Genomic DNA, 15,507 nt, shown 5'->3' on the forward strand with positions numbered 1-15,507 from the left:
AAGGAAGCCATCATCGGAAACTCCCCTCACAAACACAGCTCCCTTCTCACGTGAAAAAACGGCCAGAGATGCAGTTTGAGATTGTCACCCCCTCAGAGAAAATAGCATACAATATTCTAAGATGATGGCTTCAAATCTTCTTGGTGCAAACAAACAACCTTTGAATTGTGTGGAAAATTACTTCAAGTAATATTTCAATGATTATTTTGTTTTGATCAAGTGGAGATGCAGGATTACTTCAATATATTCATATTGCTCTACCAGAAGACCACAAAATCTAGAGCAGAAGTGGGTCCAGTGAGTCTGCTTTGCCATTTAATGAGATTATGGCTGGTCCAATGATTGTCATCAACTGCAATTTCCTGCTTTTCTCCCTTGCAACCCTGGATTCCCTTCAAAGATCAAAAACCCTCCCATCGGAGTCTTGAATATTTTTAATAACCCAGCCTTGACAGCTCTGTGGTAAAGAACTCCACAGATTCATTATTCTCAGAAGAAATTTACTGGTAAATATTTGCATGAATCATGTTTCTATGATTTTTTTGGATATAAATATAATATTCTTTCAATGAGCAGTTTCCAGTTAGTTGCTTTTAAAGACAAACTCCATTTTAAACTCTATCCTTCTGTAAGCAAAACGTGAGGAAATGAGAAGGCAATTGCAGCTTAGCTGCCGTAAGCTACCTCTCGAGCTCAGTTGCTACTTCAATTTGATAGCATGGCTGTAGATTTGTATCCTACATTTAGCTTCAATTGTAATGCATCATGGATGCTAGTTGATCAGGATTGGGTTTTATCAGCTGTTAAGGAAAACACTGCTCCCTAAAATGGAGTGCAATGACACAAATCAGTTTAAAAGTAGGGGGAAAATGCTCTTTTTGAACTTCGCCATAGCCAAAAATCCTGATGTACTAATATATTGGTATTTTATCAATTCGAATATCTTAGCAATTGTTATAGGAAACATGCAAATGTACGTTCATTTCAGGGAAAAGAACTCGCTTTCCATCATCCTGGCAGCTAAAATGTACATCTCAGTACATTATGCCTACACAATACTCTTCACTTCGATTATTGTTCCGCTGTGCAAGTTTGCATTAATGACGACTTCTGAAGTTAGACCCCAGAATTTTGCAACTTGCTTCAATTGTTTCAAAGCATCAGTTAATTCTTATTCAAAAGAGATGCGACTAATTGGTAACACCCCTTTGTCAGAAAGATAGAATTTGAATTCAAGATTTGAGCACAAAGTCATGAGTGACATTTCAATAGAGTGCACTGCACTGATGGCTGACTGATATCTTTCAGATGTAATGTTTAATCAAGACCTTAACTTCTCTCCATAAAAGATCCACAGCTGTATTTGCAACAGTGGAGTCAATTGTCAAAGTGGCTTGGCCAGTTATCACAGAATAAATCTGGTAATTTATTTCACTGATGTTTACGGTAGCTTGCTATGCATAAACTGATTGCTATGATTCCTACAATAGAAAAATGATTATACTGCAAATTACTTGCAATGCCTCAAGATCACAAAAGGAATTATATAAAATGCAAATCATTTGCCTATTTCTACTACATTTGTCCAAATATTAAAAAATCAAGTACAATTTAACCTGAAAATTAATTACAGCTATTCTCAACTGACTGCCAGTCCTTCCTAATAGGTGTACGCTTAAGTGTTAAAATATTCCCAGTTACATTGAGACTAATTCTTACATTTTGACACTGACATGATTGGCACATCTAAAGTTGCGAGTGCATTTATTGTATATCCTCGTTTGCCTTTGAGAAGCTATAGATGAGCTGCCTCTTAAACCATTTGCTGCAGCTAAACCACAATGCCATGAGGGAGGGAATTCCAAGGTTGTGACCCAGTGACACTGAAGGAACTTGCATACATTTCCAAGTCAGGATGGTGAGTGGCTTGGCGGGAAATTTGCAAGTGGCAGTGCTCCCACGTACCTGCTACCTTTGTCCTACTCTATGGTCATGGCCATGAGTTTGGAAGGTGCTGTTTAAGGAATCTTGGCAAATTTCTGTAATGCATCCTGTAGACGGCACACACAACTGCTACAGGGAGTGAATGTTTGTGGATGCTGTTCCAATCAAGTGGGCTGCTTTGTCCAGGATGGTATCCAACTTGTCAACGGAGCTGCACTTATCCATGTAAAGTGAGGAGCATTCCATCACACTCCTGTCTTGCATCTTGTACATGATGGACAGGCTTTGGGGAATCAGAAAGTTACTTGTGGCTCAAGTATTTCTAACCTTTGACCAGCTCTTTGAGCTGCAGCACTTAAGGCTAGCCTAGTCCCATTTCCGACTTAACAATAACCTCTGATGTTGCTATGGGGGATTCAGTGATAATGCCATTGAAAGTAAGGGTGATTGCTAAATTCTCTCTTGTTGGAGATGATCATTGCCTGGTACTTGCCATTTGTCAACTCAAAATCTGGATATTGTCTAGATCTTGCTGCATTTAGACAGGGACTGCACCAGTATGAGCTGTCAGAAATGATGTTAAATATTATGTAGTAAATTAGTGAATATCCCCACTTTTAACCTTGTGATAGAGACATGCTTAATGAAGGAACTGAAGATGCTGGTGTCTCGGACATCACCCTGAGGAACTCCAGCTCCAGGATATTCCTACTGGAGTGACTGATCTTCAACAATCACAACCAGTTTCTTTTGTCACCATTTGTGACAATTCATATTGGTGCACTCCCTGCAGTAAGATCTCGACAATATCCAGATTTTGAGTTGACAAATGACAAGTATAGTTCATGTCACGCAACCAGCAGAGTTTTTCCCCTGATCCCCAAGATCCCATGTTTGGCTAGAATCCCTTGATGACATACTTGGTCAAATTTGGTCATTACATCAGGGTCAGTTACCTTCAACGGTGGAATTCAGTTTTTTTGTCCCTGTTTCAACTAAGGTTGTCATGAGGTTAGGACCTGACAGAACCTAAACTGAGCGTCACTAAGTAGGTTATTGTTAAGCATGTTGTTTGACAGCACTGTTGAAGATGCAAACAATCACATTGGTAGATTCTTCTGCTTTCCTTCTCATAACCATCAGTGAGATGTCCAAGCAGAGGATATGGAATGTAGATGGTCATCATGTCTGACATGCAATAAATTTTAAGGGAGAACTGAAGAAAGGAATAAGAGTTAGTTAGAAGACTGAAATATATTTGGGTGAGCAGGGGGTGTCAGACTGCATATCTTTTTCTGGTGCTTTACCTTTCAATTCTTATTTTAGTTTCTTTCACAGTGTTCAAATAAATGCCATTTAAGTTTACCAAGTGCAGAGTGACTCAACTCTGCCTCAAATGCTTGTCAAATAGAAAGCATTTCAAGAGAACAAATAAAAATCAAATTAGACAATGATAACCTCAGTCCACAATCACATATCACTATCTCACAATAAAACTTGCAAAGCCTTTGATCTATCTACCATTTCCCACAAAACTGTGACATTCAAGATTCAAAACAGAGAAATAGCAGGTGTGGGATCCTGAGTTCTATGGTAAATGGCTGCACTGACATCATTTCAGTGTATAAGGATTTCTAAAAAAAAAAGCACAACATCTAGTACAACCAATCAACTCACCATTTTGCAGAAATATGCTGTACTTACCCTTGCTTATTTCAAGGTCAATGGGGTAATCAATATTCTTGATCAATTTCTGGCATCCTCCAGTCTTTTCATAAATGAAACGTTTAAGATGCAAGACAAGAACAGGTGGCAATTCTTCTAAGGTAACACGACGACAAATCTCAACCTGAAACAGCAAGGGGAAATTAGTTTAGAGTCTTGAAGTAATTAAACATTCCCATACTACATGAACACTTAGTCAGTTAGACTATGAGAATTAATCCAGAAAGCAGTGAATACAACAATGTTTGTTTGGAAATGAGATCAATTTATTTTCAATATTGCAGGATTCACTTAATAGTTAAATATCCAAGCCACCTGTAAAAGTGGAGTATCTTCAAAATGTTTTTATTTAGTGAATTTAAACACATTTTTATTTAGTGAATTTAAACACGAAGGTAGTGTGATAGACCAATGTCTTGTCACAAATTACATACAACTCCATTCTATCTTCCCTCATTTACTCAGACCACTTCCAGCTAAACCTGAGCAACACGAATGAGATAGAACATTTCTGCCAAAGGAAGATAAATAAGAATCTGAAGGATGGCACTTTTTGGTTCAGGATAGCGCTTAACTTAACACGTGCCCCTCAACAAAGTCACAAAGATAATCTTTGGGGTCACAAGCTCCATTGCCTCAATTGCACAGGAGATTGGCAAGCTATTGACTCACTTACTCCTTTTCCATAAATAGCAAGGCATTGACAGTGAACCTAGCGGGGTCTTTAACCTCAGAAAACATCTTTGGCAGAGAGTATCAAGGGGGCCCACGATGCTTATGCGTCAACTTGAAGACAGACAAGTGTAATTCAGTGACTGAGTGCTTGCAGTACAACACCGACAATGCTTCAAACATGATCCATTGATACTTCTGTGTTCAAAGCACTGGAATTAATAAGATAAATCTGCTGTAAAAAATTCCTAATTACGGTTTTAATTTAAAATGGTCAAAACTGCGACTGTGTTTACTTGCTGAGCATTTCAAATGCGAGCAGTGTCAGCATATGCGATGGAGATGGCATACATGTTTCGCATAATGAATAGAAAATGTAAGTTAACTGTTACAAGCTGATGAGAATAATAAAAAGTTTATATACAATACTTGTAAGTTACAGGGTATACAAGCAGAACTCAAAGCATTCAGTTTAAATTTAAGTAAATTTGATTTGGTTCCCATTTATAATTTGAATTCATTCTAGTTAGAAGTGTGTACCTCCTGTTTGGTTTTAGTGGTGTATCCCTGGACTGACTCCCTGGCCACCAAGCTTTCCAGAGCATCTTGCACTGTACGAATCTTTTCAGACTGTATATCAAGCTGCAGTGAGAAGAACAGTTGGAGGGTAGCAGATTCCTTGGAACTTTGCTGGTAAACCACAGATCTGGAAGCAAGGTGAGAAGTGAGGTTTTGAAACTTTTCACAATACTTGTATACAATTGTTAGATTTGCGATAATTCCAAAATCTCTGATGGGGAAGAAATAAGTAAGTAACTTGAAATTGCATTCAAAACATTTCAATTGATTCTGATCTATTTAAAACAGTTAACAGCCACCCTAATGCAACACCGTGGGGGTAACCATTGACCAGAAAATCAACTGGACTCACCAAACACAGTGGCTAGAAGAGCAGGTCAGAGGCAATGAATAATGAAGTAACTAATTTCCTTGATCCCAAAACCCTGTCTGCCATCTACAAGGTGCAACTTAGGAACTGATGAAATATTCCTAACCTGCCTGGATGAGTACAGCTCCAACAAAACAAGAAGCTTGATAATCTAGGACAAAGCAACCCAGTTGATTGGCACCACTTCCACAAGCAGCCACTTCCTCCACCACCAGTGCTCAGTACAAACTGCTGCTACTATCTACAAGATTCACTACAGAAATTCAAAGGTACACAGACAACAGCTCCCATACTCTCAACCATTTCCATCTATAAAAACAAGGGCAGTGAATACATTGGAACTACATCTAAACCCACACACCATCCTGACTCGGAAATAAATTGCCATTTCTTCACGGTCAGTCAAAATCATGGAATTCCCTCCTTAACAGTATAGTGGGTCTGCCTACAGCAGATGGACTGTGGTGGTTCAAAAAAAAGGTAGTTCAGTACCATCTTCTCAAGGAGAACGATGAATGGGCAATAAATGCTGGATTGCCAGCAATGTCCATGTCCCACAAATGAATAAACAAAACATATTTGAGTATGCTGGTTGGCCAAGTGCTCAAAAACAAAACAGGTCATTGCCCCTCCTGATTATCTAACTTTTCTAAAATGACTCAGTGATTCCCTGGGAAAAATGTTTTAAAAACAGTTCCAAACATAAGGAGAAACAAACATTACAAGGTAAAGTATTTTATCTAATTATTTTAAAATCCTTTGCAGAATGAATCTGATGGAAGAGAAAGCCCAACAGAAATAATGATTATTTTCAATGTAAACAAATTGCTGGAAAAGCTCAGGTCTGGCAGCATCAGGTCACTGGACTTGAAACATTAACTCTGCTTTCTGTCCACAGATGCTGCCAGGCCTGCTGAGCTTTTTCAGCACCCTTTGTTTTTGTTTCTGATTTCCAGCATCAACAGTTCTTTTGGTTTTTACCATTCTGAACGGTTCTTCATCATATCGATCCTTGGTGAAGCAAATATGGTTACTCAGCTTTTCTGTTTATATATAGGAATATTCAAATGACATGGCTAATTTTTTAAGACTAGTTCTGGAACCACATTGCTGACTACTGTATTGCCTTCCTCTTTATTTTGGCAAGCACCTAAACAAAAAAATAATAAACTTCTGACTTTACACACTAGTCCTTCTATTCAGAAGCTCACATTGCCAACCTAAATGAGCTAAGTTCCCATCCATGCTAAATGGTGACAGCAATGGTAGGCTGTCGATTCACAAGAAAAATATTATTAATCCTTTGGTAGCACAGAATTTGAACATTGCTGAATAGACTCAACTTGTTGAAGCTTTTCAACTTGCATACATCAGGACAATTCAAAAGTACGCTAATATAAGGGGAAACCAACATTTATCCTGCATGAGAGGAGAATGCTGATTATTGAACAAGTAGCCATTGGTAGAGCTGATGCCATGGAGAAAATAGAGTGTTCACAACACTGGATGCATTTCTGCCATTGAAGAACATTTGCTGAGTAATCCAGAGAGCGCAAAGAAATATGCTGACAACCGGTTTAGACTGCACAAATGGGATCACCGCCATGTGCTTATATATAGAAGATTGCATTAATATACACCTAATCTGAAGACAAAGAACATGTACATGCACTTCAATTGTTGCATTTCAATAAAGTAATTGACAGCCATTTGTTGATTCATTTCTCACGTCAATGCTTTACACCAATTAATAGCAAAATTACCTGCTTTTAAAATTAAACAAATCTTGATAGTTCATTGTTCTTTCATTATTTGGTGCATTACCTATGGGAACACCTCTAACTATCAAGAGTTTACTTGCCAACCAATCAACACTCTCTTCTCAGCATAAAAATCATAGAACCATAGAATCCTTACAGTGTGAAAACAGACCATTTGGCCCAACAAGTCCACACAACCCTCTGAAGAGTAAGTAAACCACCCTGACCCATTCTACATTTCCCCAGACTAATGCACCTAGCCTACACATCTCTGAACACTACGGGCAATTTAGCATGGCCAATTCACTTAATCTGCACATCTTTGGACTGTAGGAGGAAACCAGCAAACCCGGATGAAACCCATGCTGACACAGAACGTGCAAACTCCACACAAGCAGTCGCCTGAGATGGGAATCGAACCCAGGTTACCAGCGCTATGAGGCAGCAGTGCTAATCACTGAGCCACCAAGCTGCTCATGTTGGCCTCCTCTTCAATTGGTATTCTTATCAATTACCCAGATGAGCACAACAAAACAATTAGTTTTTTCAGCAATAAATCTTATTGTTTCATTCAAGAAAACCAAATCAACCATCAAAAAAAGTTATAGGATTAGAATCATGGCATTCTATAGCACAGAAAAAGACCCTTCAGTCCAGCTCGTCCATGCTGACCATCTATCCTTAATTAATCTAGCCCCATTTGCCAGCATTTGGCCCACGTCCCTCGAAACCCTTGTTATTCATATAGCTTGTTCTGCTATAACACGTGTTTCATTAACGCAAATTTGCTGTAATGTGATTGATGAATTGCAGAGCTGAAAATGTGTTGCTGGAAAAGCACAGCAGGTCAGGCAGCATCCAAGGAACAGGAGAATCGACATTTCGGGCATAAGCCCTTCTTCAGGAATGAGGAAAGTGTGTCCAGCAGGCTAAGATAAAAGGTAGGGAGGAGGGACTTGAGGGAGGGGTGTTGGAAATGTGATAGGTGGAAGGAGGTCAAGGTGAGAGTGATAGGCCGGAGTGGGGTGGGGGCGGAGAGGTCAGGAAGAAGATTGCAGGGTAGGAAGGCGGTGCTGAGTTCGAGGGATTTGACTGAGACAAGGTGGGGGGAGGGGAAATGAGGAAACTGGAGAAATCTGAGTTCATCCCTTGTGGTTGGAGGGTTCCTAGGCAGAAGATGAGGCGCTCTTCCTCCAACCGTCGTGTTGCTATGGTCTGACGATGGAGGAGTCCAAGAATCGGCATGTCCTTGGTGGAGTGGGAGGGGGAGTTGAAGTGTTCAGCCACGGGGTGGTTGGGTTGGTTGGTCCGGGTGTCCCAGAGGTGTTCTCTGAACCGTTCCGCAAGTAGGCGGCCTGTCTCCCCAATATAGAGGAGGCCACATCGGGTGCAACGGATGCAACAGATGGTGTGTGTGGAGGTGCAGGTGCAGGTGAATTTGTAGCGGATATGGAAGTATCCCTTGGGGCCTTGGACGGAAGGGGGGAGGTGTGGGCGCAAGTTTTGCATTTCTTGCGGTTGCAGGGGAAAGTGCCGGGAGTGGAGGTTGGCTTGGTGGGGGGGTGTGGACCTGACAAGGGAGTCACGGAGGGAGTGGTCTTTTCGGAACGCTGATAGGGGAGGGGAGGGAAATATATCCCTGGTGGTGGGGTCCGTTTGGAGGTGGCAGAAATGACGGCGGATGATACGCTGTACATGGAGGTTGGTGTGGTGGTAGGTGAGGACCAGTGGGGTTCTGTCCTGGTGGCAGTTAGAGAGGCGGGGCTCAAGGGTGGAGGAGCGGGAAGTGGAAGAGATGCGGTGGAGGGCATCGTCAACCACGTCTGGGGAGAAATTGCGGTCCTTGAAGAAGGAGGCCATCTGTGTTGTACGGATTTGGAACTGGTCCTCCTGGGAGCAGATGCGGTGGAGATGAAGGAATTGGGAACATGGGATGGCGTTTTTACAGGGGGCAGGGTGGGAGGAGGTGTAGTCTACGTAGCTGTGGGAGTTGGTCGGTCTATAGCAAATGTCAGTGTTGATTCGGTCGCCCGAGATAGAAATGGAAAGGTCTAGGAAGGGGAGGGAGGAGTCTGAGACGGTCCAGGTGAATTTGAGGTCAGGGTGGAAGGTGTTGGTAAAGTGGATGAACTGTTCAACCTCCTCGTGGGAGCACGAGGCAGCGCCGATACAGTCATCGATGTAGTGGAGGAAAAGGTGGGGGGTGGTACCAGTGTAGCTGCGGAAGATGGACTGTTCCACATATCCTACGAAGAGGCAGGCATAGCTGGGGCCCATGCGGGTGCCAATGGCTACTCCTTTGGTTTGGAGGAAGTGGGAGGATTGGAAAGAGAAGTTGTTCAGGGTGAGGATCAGTTCAGTCAGTCGAAGGAGGCTGTAAGTGGAAGGGTACTGGTTGGTATGGCGGGAAAGGAAGTAGCGGAGGGCTCTGAGTCCTTCGTGATGGGGGATGGAGGTGTACAGGGACTGGATGTCCATGGTGAAGATAAGACGTTGGGGACCGGGGAAGCGAAAATCATGGAGGTGGTGGAGGGCGTGGGTGGTATCCCGAACGTAGGTGGGGAGTTCTTGGACTAAGGGGGACAGGACCGTGTCGAGGTATGCAGAGATGAGTTCGGTGGGCCAGGAGCAGGCTGAGACAATGGGTCGGCCGGGGCAGTCAGGTTTGTGGATTTTGGGCAGGAGGTAGAAACGGGCGGTGCAGAGTTGTGGGACTATGAGGTTGGAGGCGGTGGATGGGAGATCCCCTGAGGTGATGAGTTTATGGATGGTCTGGGAGAGGATGGTTTGGTAGTGGGAGGTGGGGTCATGGTCAAGGGGGCAGTAGGAGGAGGTGTCCGCGAGCTGGCGTTTAGCCTCAGTGGTGTAAAGGTCGGTGCGCCAAACTACTACCGCGCCTCCCTTGTCTGCTGGTTTGATAGTGAGGTTGGGGTTGGAACGGAGGGAGTGGAGGGCTGCACGTTCCGAGGGTGAGGTTGGAGTGGGTGACAGGGGTGGAGAAGTTGAGGCGGTTAATGTCGCGGCGGCAGTTGGCTATGATGAGATTGAGGGCGGGTAAGAGGCCAGCATGGGGTGTCCAGGTGGATGGGATGTGTTGGAGGCGGGAGAAGGGGTCGTCAGAGTGGGCGAGAATCTTGGTTGAAGAAGTAGGCACGGAGGCGAAGGCGGCGGAAGAATTGTTCGATGTCACGCCGCATGTTGAACTCATTGATCCGAGAGCATAGCGGAATGAAGGTGAGGCCTCTGCTGAGGACTGATCTTTCATCCTCAGAGAGGGATAGTTCTGGAGGGATGGTGAAAACACGGCAGGGCTGGGAGCTAGGACCTGGTGTGGGGCTGGAGCTGGGAATGGGGGCGGGGTTAGGCATGGGGGCAGGTACGGTGATCGGCGTGGGGGCGGAGTTGGGCACGGTCACGGAGACGTGGGGGCAGGATTAGGCATGGTGACAGATCGGCGTGGGGGTGGAATTAAGCGGGGTGACTGAGATCGGCGTGGTGACTGAGATCGGCGTGGAGGCGGAGACACATGCGGGGTTTTGGTCGTGCAGGTTAGTGATGTCACTGGGGGCAGAAGTGGCTGCGGCGACGGCAACCCAGGGGGCGGAAGTGGCTGTGGCGACAGTGTTATTCCCGATAGCCGCGGAGGCCGCGAATTTGTCGGCGATGGTCTTCCTGGCGATCGTGTAGACGGTTGTCTGGGCGGCGATCGCGGACGCTGCGAGGTCGGTGGGGGCGGAAGTGACATCATGGTCCGCGGTGGCGGTTGTTGCCGCAGGCGCTGTAGCAGCCGCGTGGTTAATGGCGCCGGATGGATTTCGGAGGCCGATGGAAGATTCTGGAACAGTTGAGGAACCCAGAGTGTGGGGGTAAGTACATGAAAGGTTTTGGTACTTACTGTCTTTAATTTCCGATATGGCTAGGAAGAAATGTTTGTTTAGTGTATGGATTCTTCTGTGGATGAAGAACAGTAGAGGTCCTTTACAGGTCTGTGAGAGTGTTGTCCTGAGCTGGGGTAGGTCTAATTGCAGGGAATGTAGGTAGCGGCGCATGGCTGCAAGTGTGGAGCGGAGGATCCGGAGGGAGGTCTGTTGCTGGACATTGTTTCTAAGGCATGAACATTTTGAGCATGTGTTGGCTATGATTACATTGCCAATACTAAGCACTTGATCTCATGTGCTATTATAACATAGGGTTACACAAGAAGGCAACCATAGTGTTAAAGAACTATCTGTATACCCATCCAAATGCCTTTAAAGTGTCCTAATTGTATCAGCCTCCACCACTTCCTCTGGCAGGTCATTCCATACACAAACCACCACGCTGTAAGAGAAAAAGTTGCCCCATTGGTCCCTTCTAAATCTTTCCCCCTCTCACCTTAAACCTGTACCCTCTAATTCTGGACTTCTCTACCCTGGGGGAAAAACCCTTGGCTGTTCACCCTACTCATGCTCCTCATGATTTTATAAAACTATACAAGGTCACACTTCCATCTCCGATGCTCCAGGAAAATAGGTCCCTGCCTATTTCAGCCTCTCCCTATAGCTCAAACCCTCCAACCCGATAACATTCTTGTAAATCTTTTCTGCACCCTTTCAAGTTTAACAGTATCTCTCTTACAGCAGGGAGACAATATTGAATGCAGTAGTCCAAAAGTGGCCGAACCAATGTCCTATACAGCCACAACATGATGTCCAATCCTATACTCAATGCACTGACCAATAAAAGCAAGCGTACCAAATGCTTTCATCACTCTCTTTACCTGTGACTCCAACTTCAAGGAACTACAAACCTGCACCCTTGGTTCTCTGTGTTCATCAGTACTCCTCAAGATCTTACAATTGTACAAGTCCTGCCTAATTTGTCTTTCCAAAATGCAACACCTCACACTTATCTAAAAAGAAACTGGAAGGACAGTCATTTGGCCCCTCTAGCTTGTGATCTGATTGAAATCTCAACTTCACATTTTAGCCGATCCTCAATAAGCTTTCATTCTCTTATTAATTAAGAGTCTACCTATTTCTGCCTTCAAAATTATTCAATAACCTCCCTTCTACTGCAGAGAGATCCAAATACTTCTGATTCTCCAACAGAAGACAATTCTTCTTTCTTAAATGGGGAACTCCCTTAATTTTAAACAGTACATGGACAAGTCACAAAAATCATTAAATTTGCAGTAAAAGTATCAAACAATTAATATAGGTCATTCATAAATGAAAGTTCAGAGCATACACTACCTGATGTGCCCACCAAAGACATCAGTGATAGGGGTTCGAATGAAGTCAGACTGCCGAGTAACAGATGTTTTATTTCGGGGTCCTACTTGTTCCCATTCATCCTCACTGCCTTCACTTTGCTCCTCCAAGTCTTCTTCAACACCTTGTTGCAAATCAGGTCCATTTGAAACAACATTTCCTAAAGTAAGCATAAAAAAAACAAGATAAACCTCACCAGCTGTTTACTGACTACATTCAGTATATGCCAGCAACTGTGGTGATAGGAATTTTGAAAAAAAAAGTCACTTCTTTGCTTTACACATGTCAGAAGCACACTTGGGCTCAAATTCTCACCATGAAAGCAAGTACCTCCACATTTATCTGTAGGTTTGAGATGATAACTGCCTAGATTGGATTTGTCCTGCTTGGTGGAAAGGATTTACTTCTACAATTGTCCACAGGTGTTGAGAAATACCAATGTTATAACTATGTTAGAATTCCTAGACGAAGGACACGGCTAGTTCCACAGTAAGTGTCTTTGGCACTATAGCTAGTATATTGTCAGGACCAGCAGCCTTTGATATATCTTCTACAGATCACGGTTTCCTGGCCTGCACAGAGCAAACTAAATTGACAAAGGGATGGCCTTATAGAATGGTGCGACCTCAGGAGATGACCAAGATGAGTCAATTTGGAACTCCTGATTAAATACTGTTGCACATTTGCTGGACTCAACTATTGTTTACGGTGGCAATATTGATGAACTCTTTTGCCCAGTTGATTGTTTAATTGTCTGCCACCAATCACAACGGGATGTGACATGACTGCAGAGCTTTGACCTGTTAGTTGGGAAATCCGTTAATTTGTCTAAAGTATATTAATTCTGCTGTTTAGCACAACATCCTGATGTATGGTTTAGTTTCATGAGGTTTCACTTCATTTTCAGGTACTCCTGATGGTGTTTCTCCTGCACAGTCACTCACACTCCTCAATGAAGCAGTGCTGATCCGCTGGCTTGTAAGGAATGATGTTGCACCCCAAGGTTACAGTAATAGTAATATACAGTTCTGCTGCCAATGGTTTTAGAGGATTATGAACGCTCAGCTTTGAGCTGCTAGAATGATTCAGAACCAAATCTAAGTTAGCACACGGAGTACGATATGGAGAGAAGCATGCAAGTATGACCTTGAAAAGTCTGGCAGCTAGCCAATGCTACCAATACTATCATGGACTATATTTGTAATTGGACAACAGTGGAGAACAACTTTTCCTCCATTCTCTCACCATGTACTGCAAAGCCAATCTGGTAGCACTTAGCATATCATGTTGAGCCATTCTTCATGATGGACAATGAAGTTCTCCCCTCTTCAGCATACATTCTGTACTCGCTATCCTCAGTCCTTTCTCTATACGACGTTCAACATGGAACAATACGGATTTGACGTACTGCAGCTTAAAGAGGGTAATTGATAGTAATCAGTAGGAAATTATCCTGTTCAACTTTTATCTGATTGAGACTTCGTAACATCCAGAACAAATTTTGAGGATCCCAGGCAACACTCTCCCTTCTATAAACCGTTATGCTGCCTCCGTCTCCAATAAGTCTGTCTCACTAATTGAACAGAACATACTGAGGAAGGGAGGAGGAGGAATCTGAGATGGTGGATAAAATATATGGTTCTGTTGTTATGATATCTGATTGGTATCTTGCTAACAAGTTGTCAAGGTGATGGCGTCAAAACAGAACAGTAAGCAAGATTTTAGTGATACAGAACAATGTGATGGGGTTACATGTAGCACAACATGAACCCAGGATCATGGTTGAGGCTGTCCTCATGGGTAATATGGGAGGTAGAAGGAGGAATCTGAGATGGTGGATAAAAGATATGGTTCTATTGGTATGATAATAGATAGTTATCTTGCTATTCTGTGGGACAGATTTCCCAAATCTTTCAGATTTATTGAATAAAATATTAGTGAGGATGCCTTTGCAGGGTGGACTGGGCTTCATATGTCTTAGTGTGTCCACTTAGAGTCTTTCCTGATGAAGGTTTTATGCCCAAAACGTTGATTCTCCTGCTCCTTAGATGCTGCCTGATATGCTGTGCTTTCCCAGCACTACGCTCTCGACCTAGTGTGTCCACTGTTTAGGTTGATGTTAGATGCTTCACTTCATATTATTCTTAATTCATGTATAACTTAGATATAACCAAGTGGCTTGCTGGGTATTTCACAGTGGAGGGTCTGAAACCACATGTAGGTAACAACAGGTAAAGACCACTTCCATTCCTGAAGGGCATTAGCTAATAGATTTTTACTGCCATCCTTGTAGTTTCACGGTCACCATTACTTACGCTCACTTACTTAATTCCAGATTCTTTTTAGCAAGAAAATTTAAACTGTACACCTACTACAATGGAATTTGAACTCATGAATACTTCTATCAATGCTTGCCTCTGATTATCATTCTCGTAACAAAGTACATTATTCCTAAATTTAAGCTATGGTTGAAAATCGACCATTGGCCTGTGGAATGCTGAAGTAGCCTAGAGAAGCCATACGGCTTTTTCTGACATATTTCTTATTCTATTAAAAGGGTTTTAAAAATCTTTGAATGATTCTTGATTAAAAGTGACACAGAAAACTAGCTTGAAACTCCCAAGAAATTACACACATACCTGCTGATTAAAGTTGGTATTTTCATGACATGCAAAAGACATGTTTAAAAAAAAAAATCAGTGCTACGTATGAACAAGTATTCAACAAAAAGCTTAAACTACAGTTAAAGAAGTTTTTTTTAAACCTCTGGGTGTGGGGAAACAAATACTAGAATAATGCTAATGTATTATGGAAGGTATTTCTCCACATTTTGGCAGACAACTTTCTTTATGGTTAAATTGCTATTTACTGACTTTAGAGTGGCAAAATAGCCTGTACTTTACAGGCAGAAAGCAGGCAGCAGAAATCCTTGTTCCAAGAACTCTATCTTTAAAAATGAATGGCTACATTCTTCAAATCTGGTTCAAGGAGGTGGGCTGGAATGGCAGTCAGGTTGGGCGATTTGGGAAATAGTAGAGAAGGATGGTAGTTCGACCTGTGGATTCCAGCAAGTGCTTGAAAGCTTGAAAATAAAAATAAAAATTAAACACAAAACTTCTTTCCTGGACTCATTTCCTTATTCTTCATGCCCGATCAATGCCAATTAAAGACCAATATCCACTCCCATGCCTCTCTCATACTCCAG

The 15,507-nt window shown here is 42.8% G+C and overlaps 1 protein-coding gene across 1 annotated transcript in view; it reads right to left on the reverse strand.

Annotated features, from left to right (window-relative positions):
- The window catches only part of usp10 (ubiquitin specific peptidase 10), a 76,369-nt gene that overhangs the window by 17,843 nt on the left and 43,019 nt on the right, over nucleotides 1-15,507 (reverse strand). The window contains exons 10-12 of the mRNA XM_043706638.2: nucleotides 12,285-12,462; nucleotides 4,882-5,047; nucleotides 3,649-3,793 (exon numbers count right to left, since the gene is read on the reverse strand). Of these exons, the coding sequence (XP_043562573.1) occupies nucleotides 3,649-3,793; nucleotides 4,882-5,047; nucleotides 12,285-12,462 (489 nt within the window). The remainder of the gene's footprint in view (nucleotides 1-3,648; nucleotides 3,794-4,881; nucleotides 5,048-12,284; nucleotides 12,463-15,507) is intronic.

The sequence above is a fragment of the Chiloscyllium plagiosum genome, unplaced genomic scaffold, assembly GCF_037043375.1.
Source record: "Chiloscyllium plagiosum isolate Xiang-an unplaced genomic scaffold, Cpla_swu_hap1 HiC_scaffold_17, whole genome shotgun sequence".
Lineage (NCBI taxonomy): Eukaryota > Metazoa > Chordata > Chondrichthyes > Orectolobiformes > Hemiscylliidae > Chiloscyllium > Chiloscyllium plagiosum.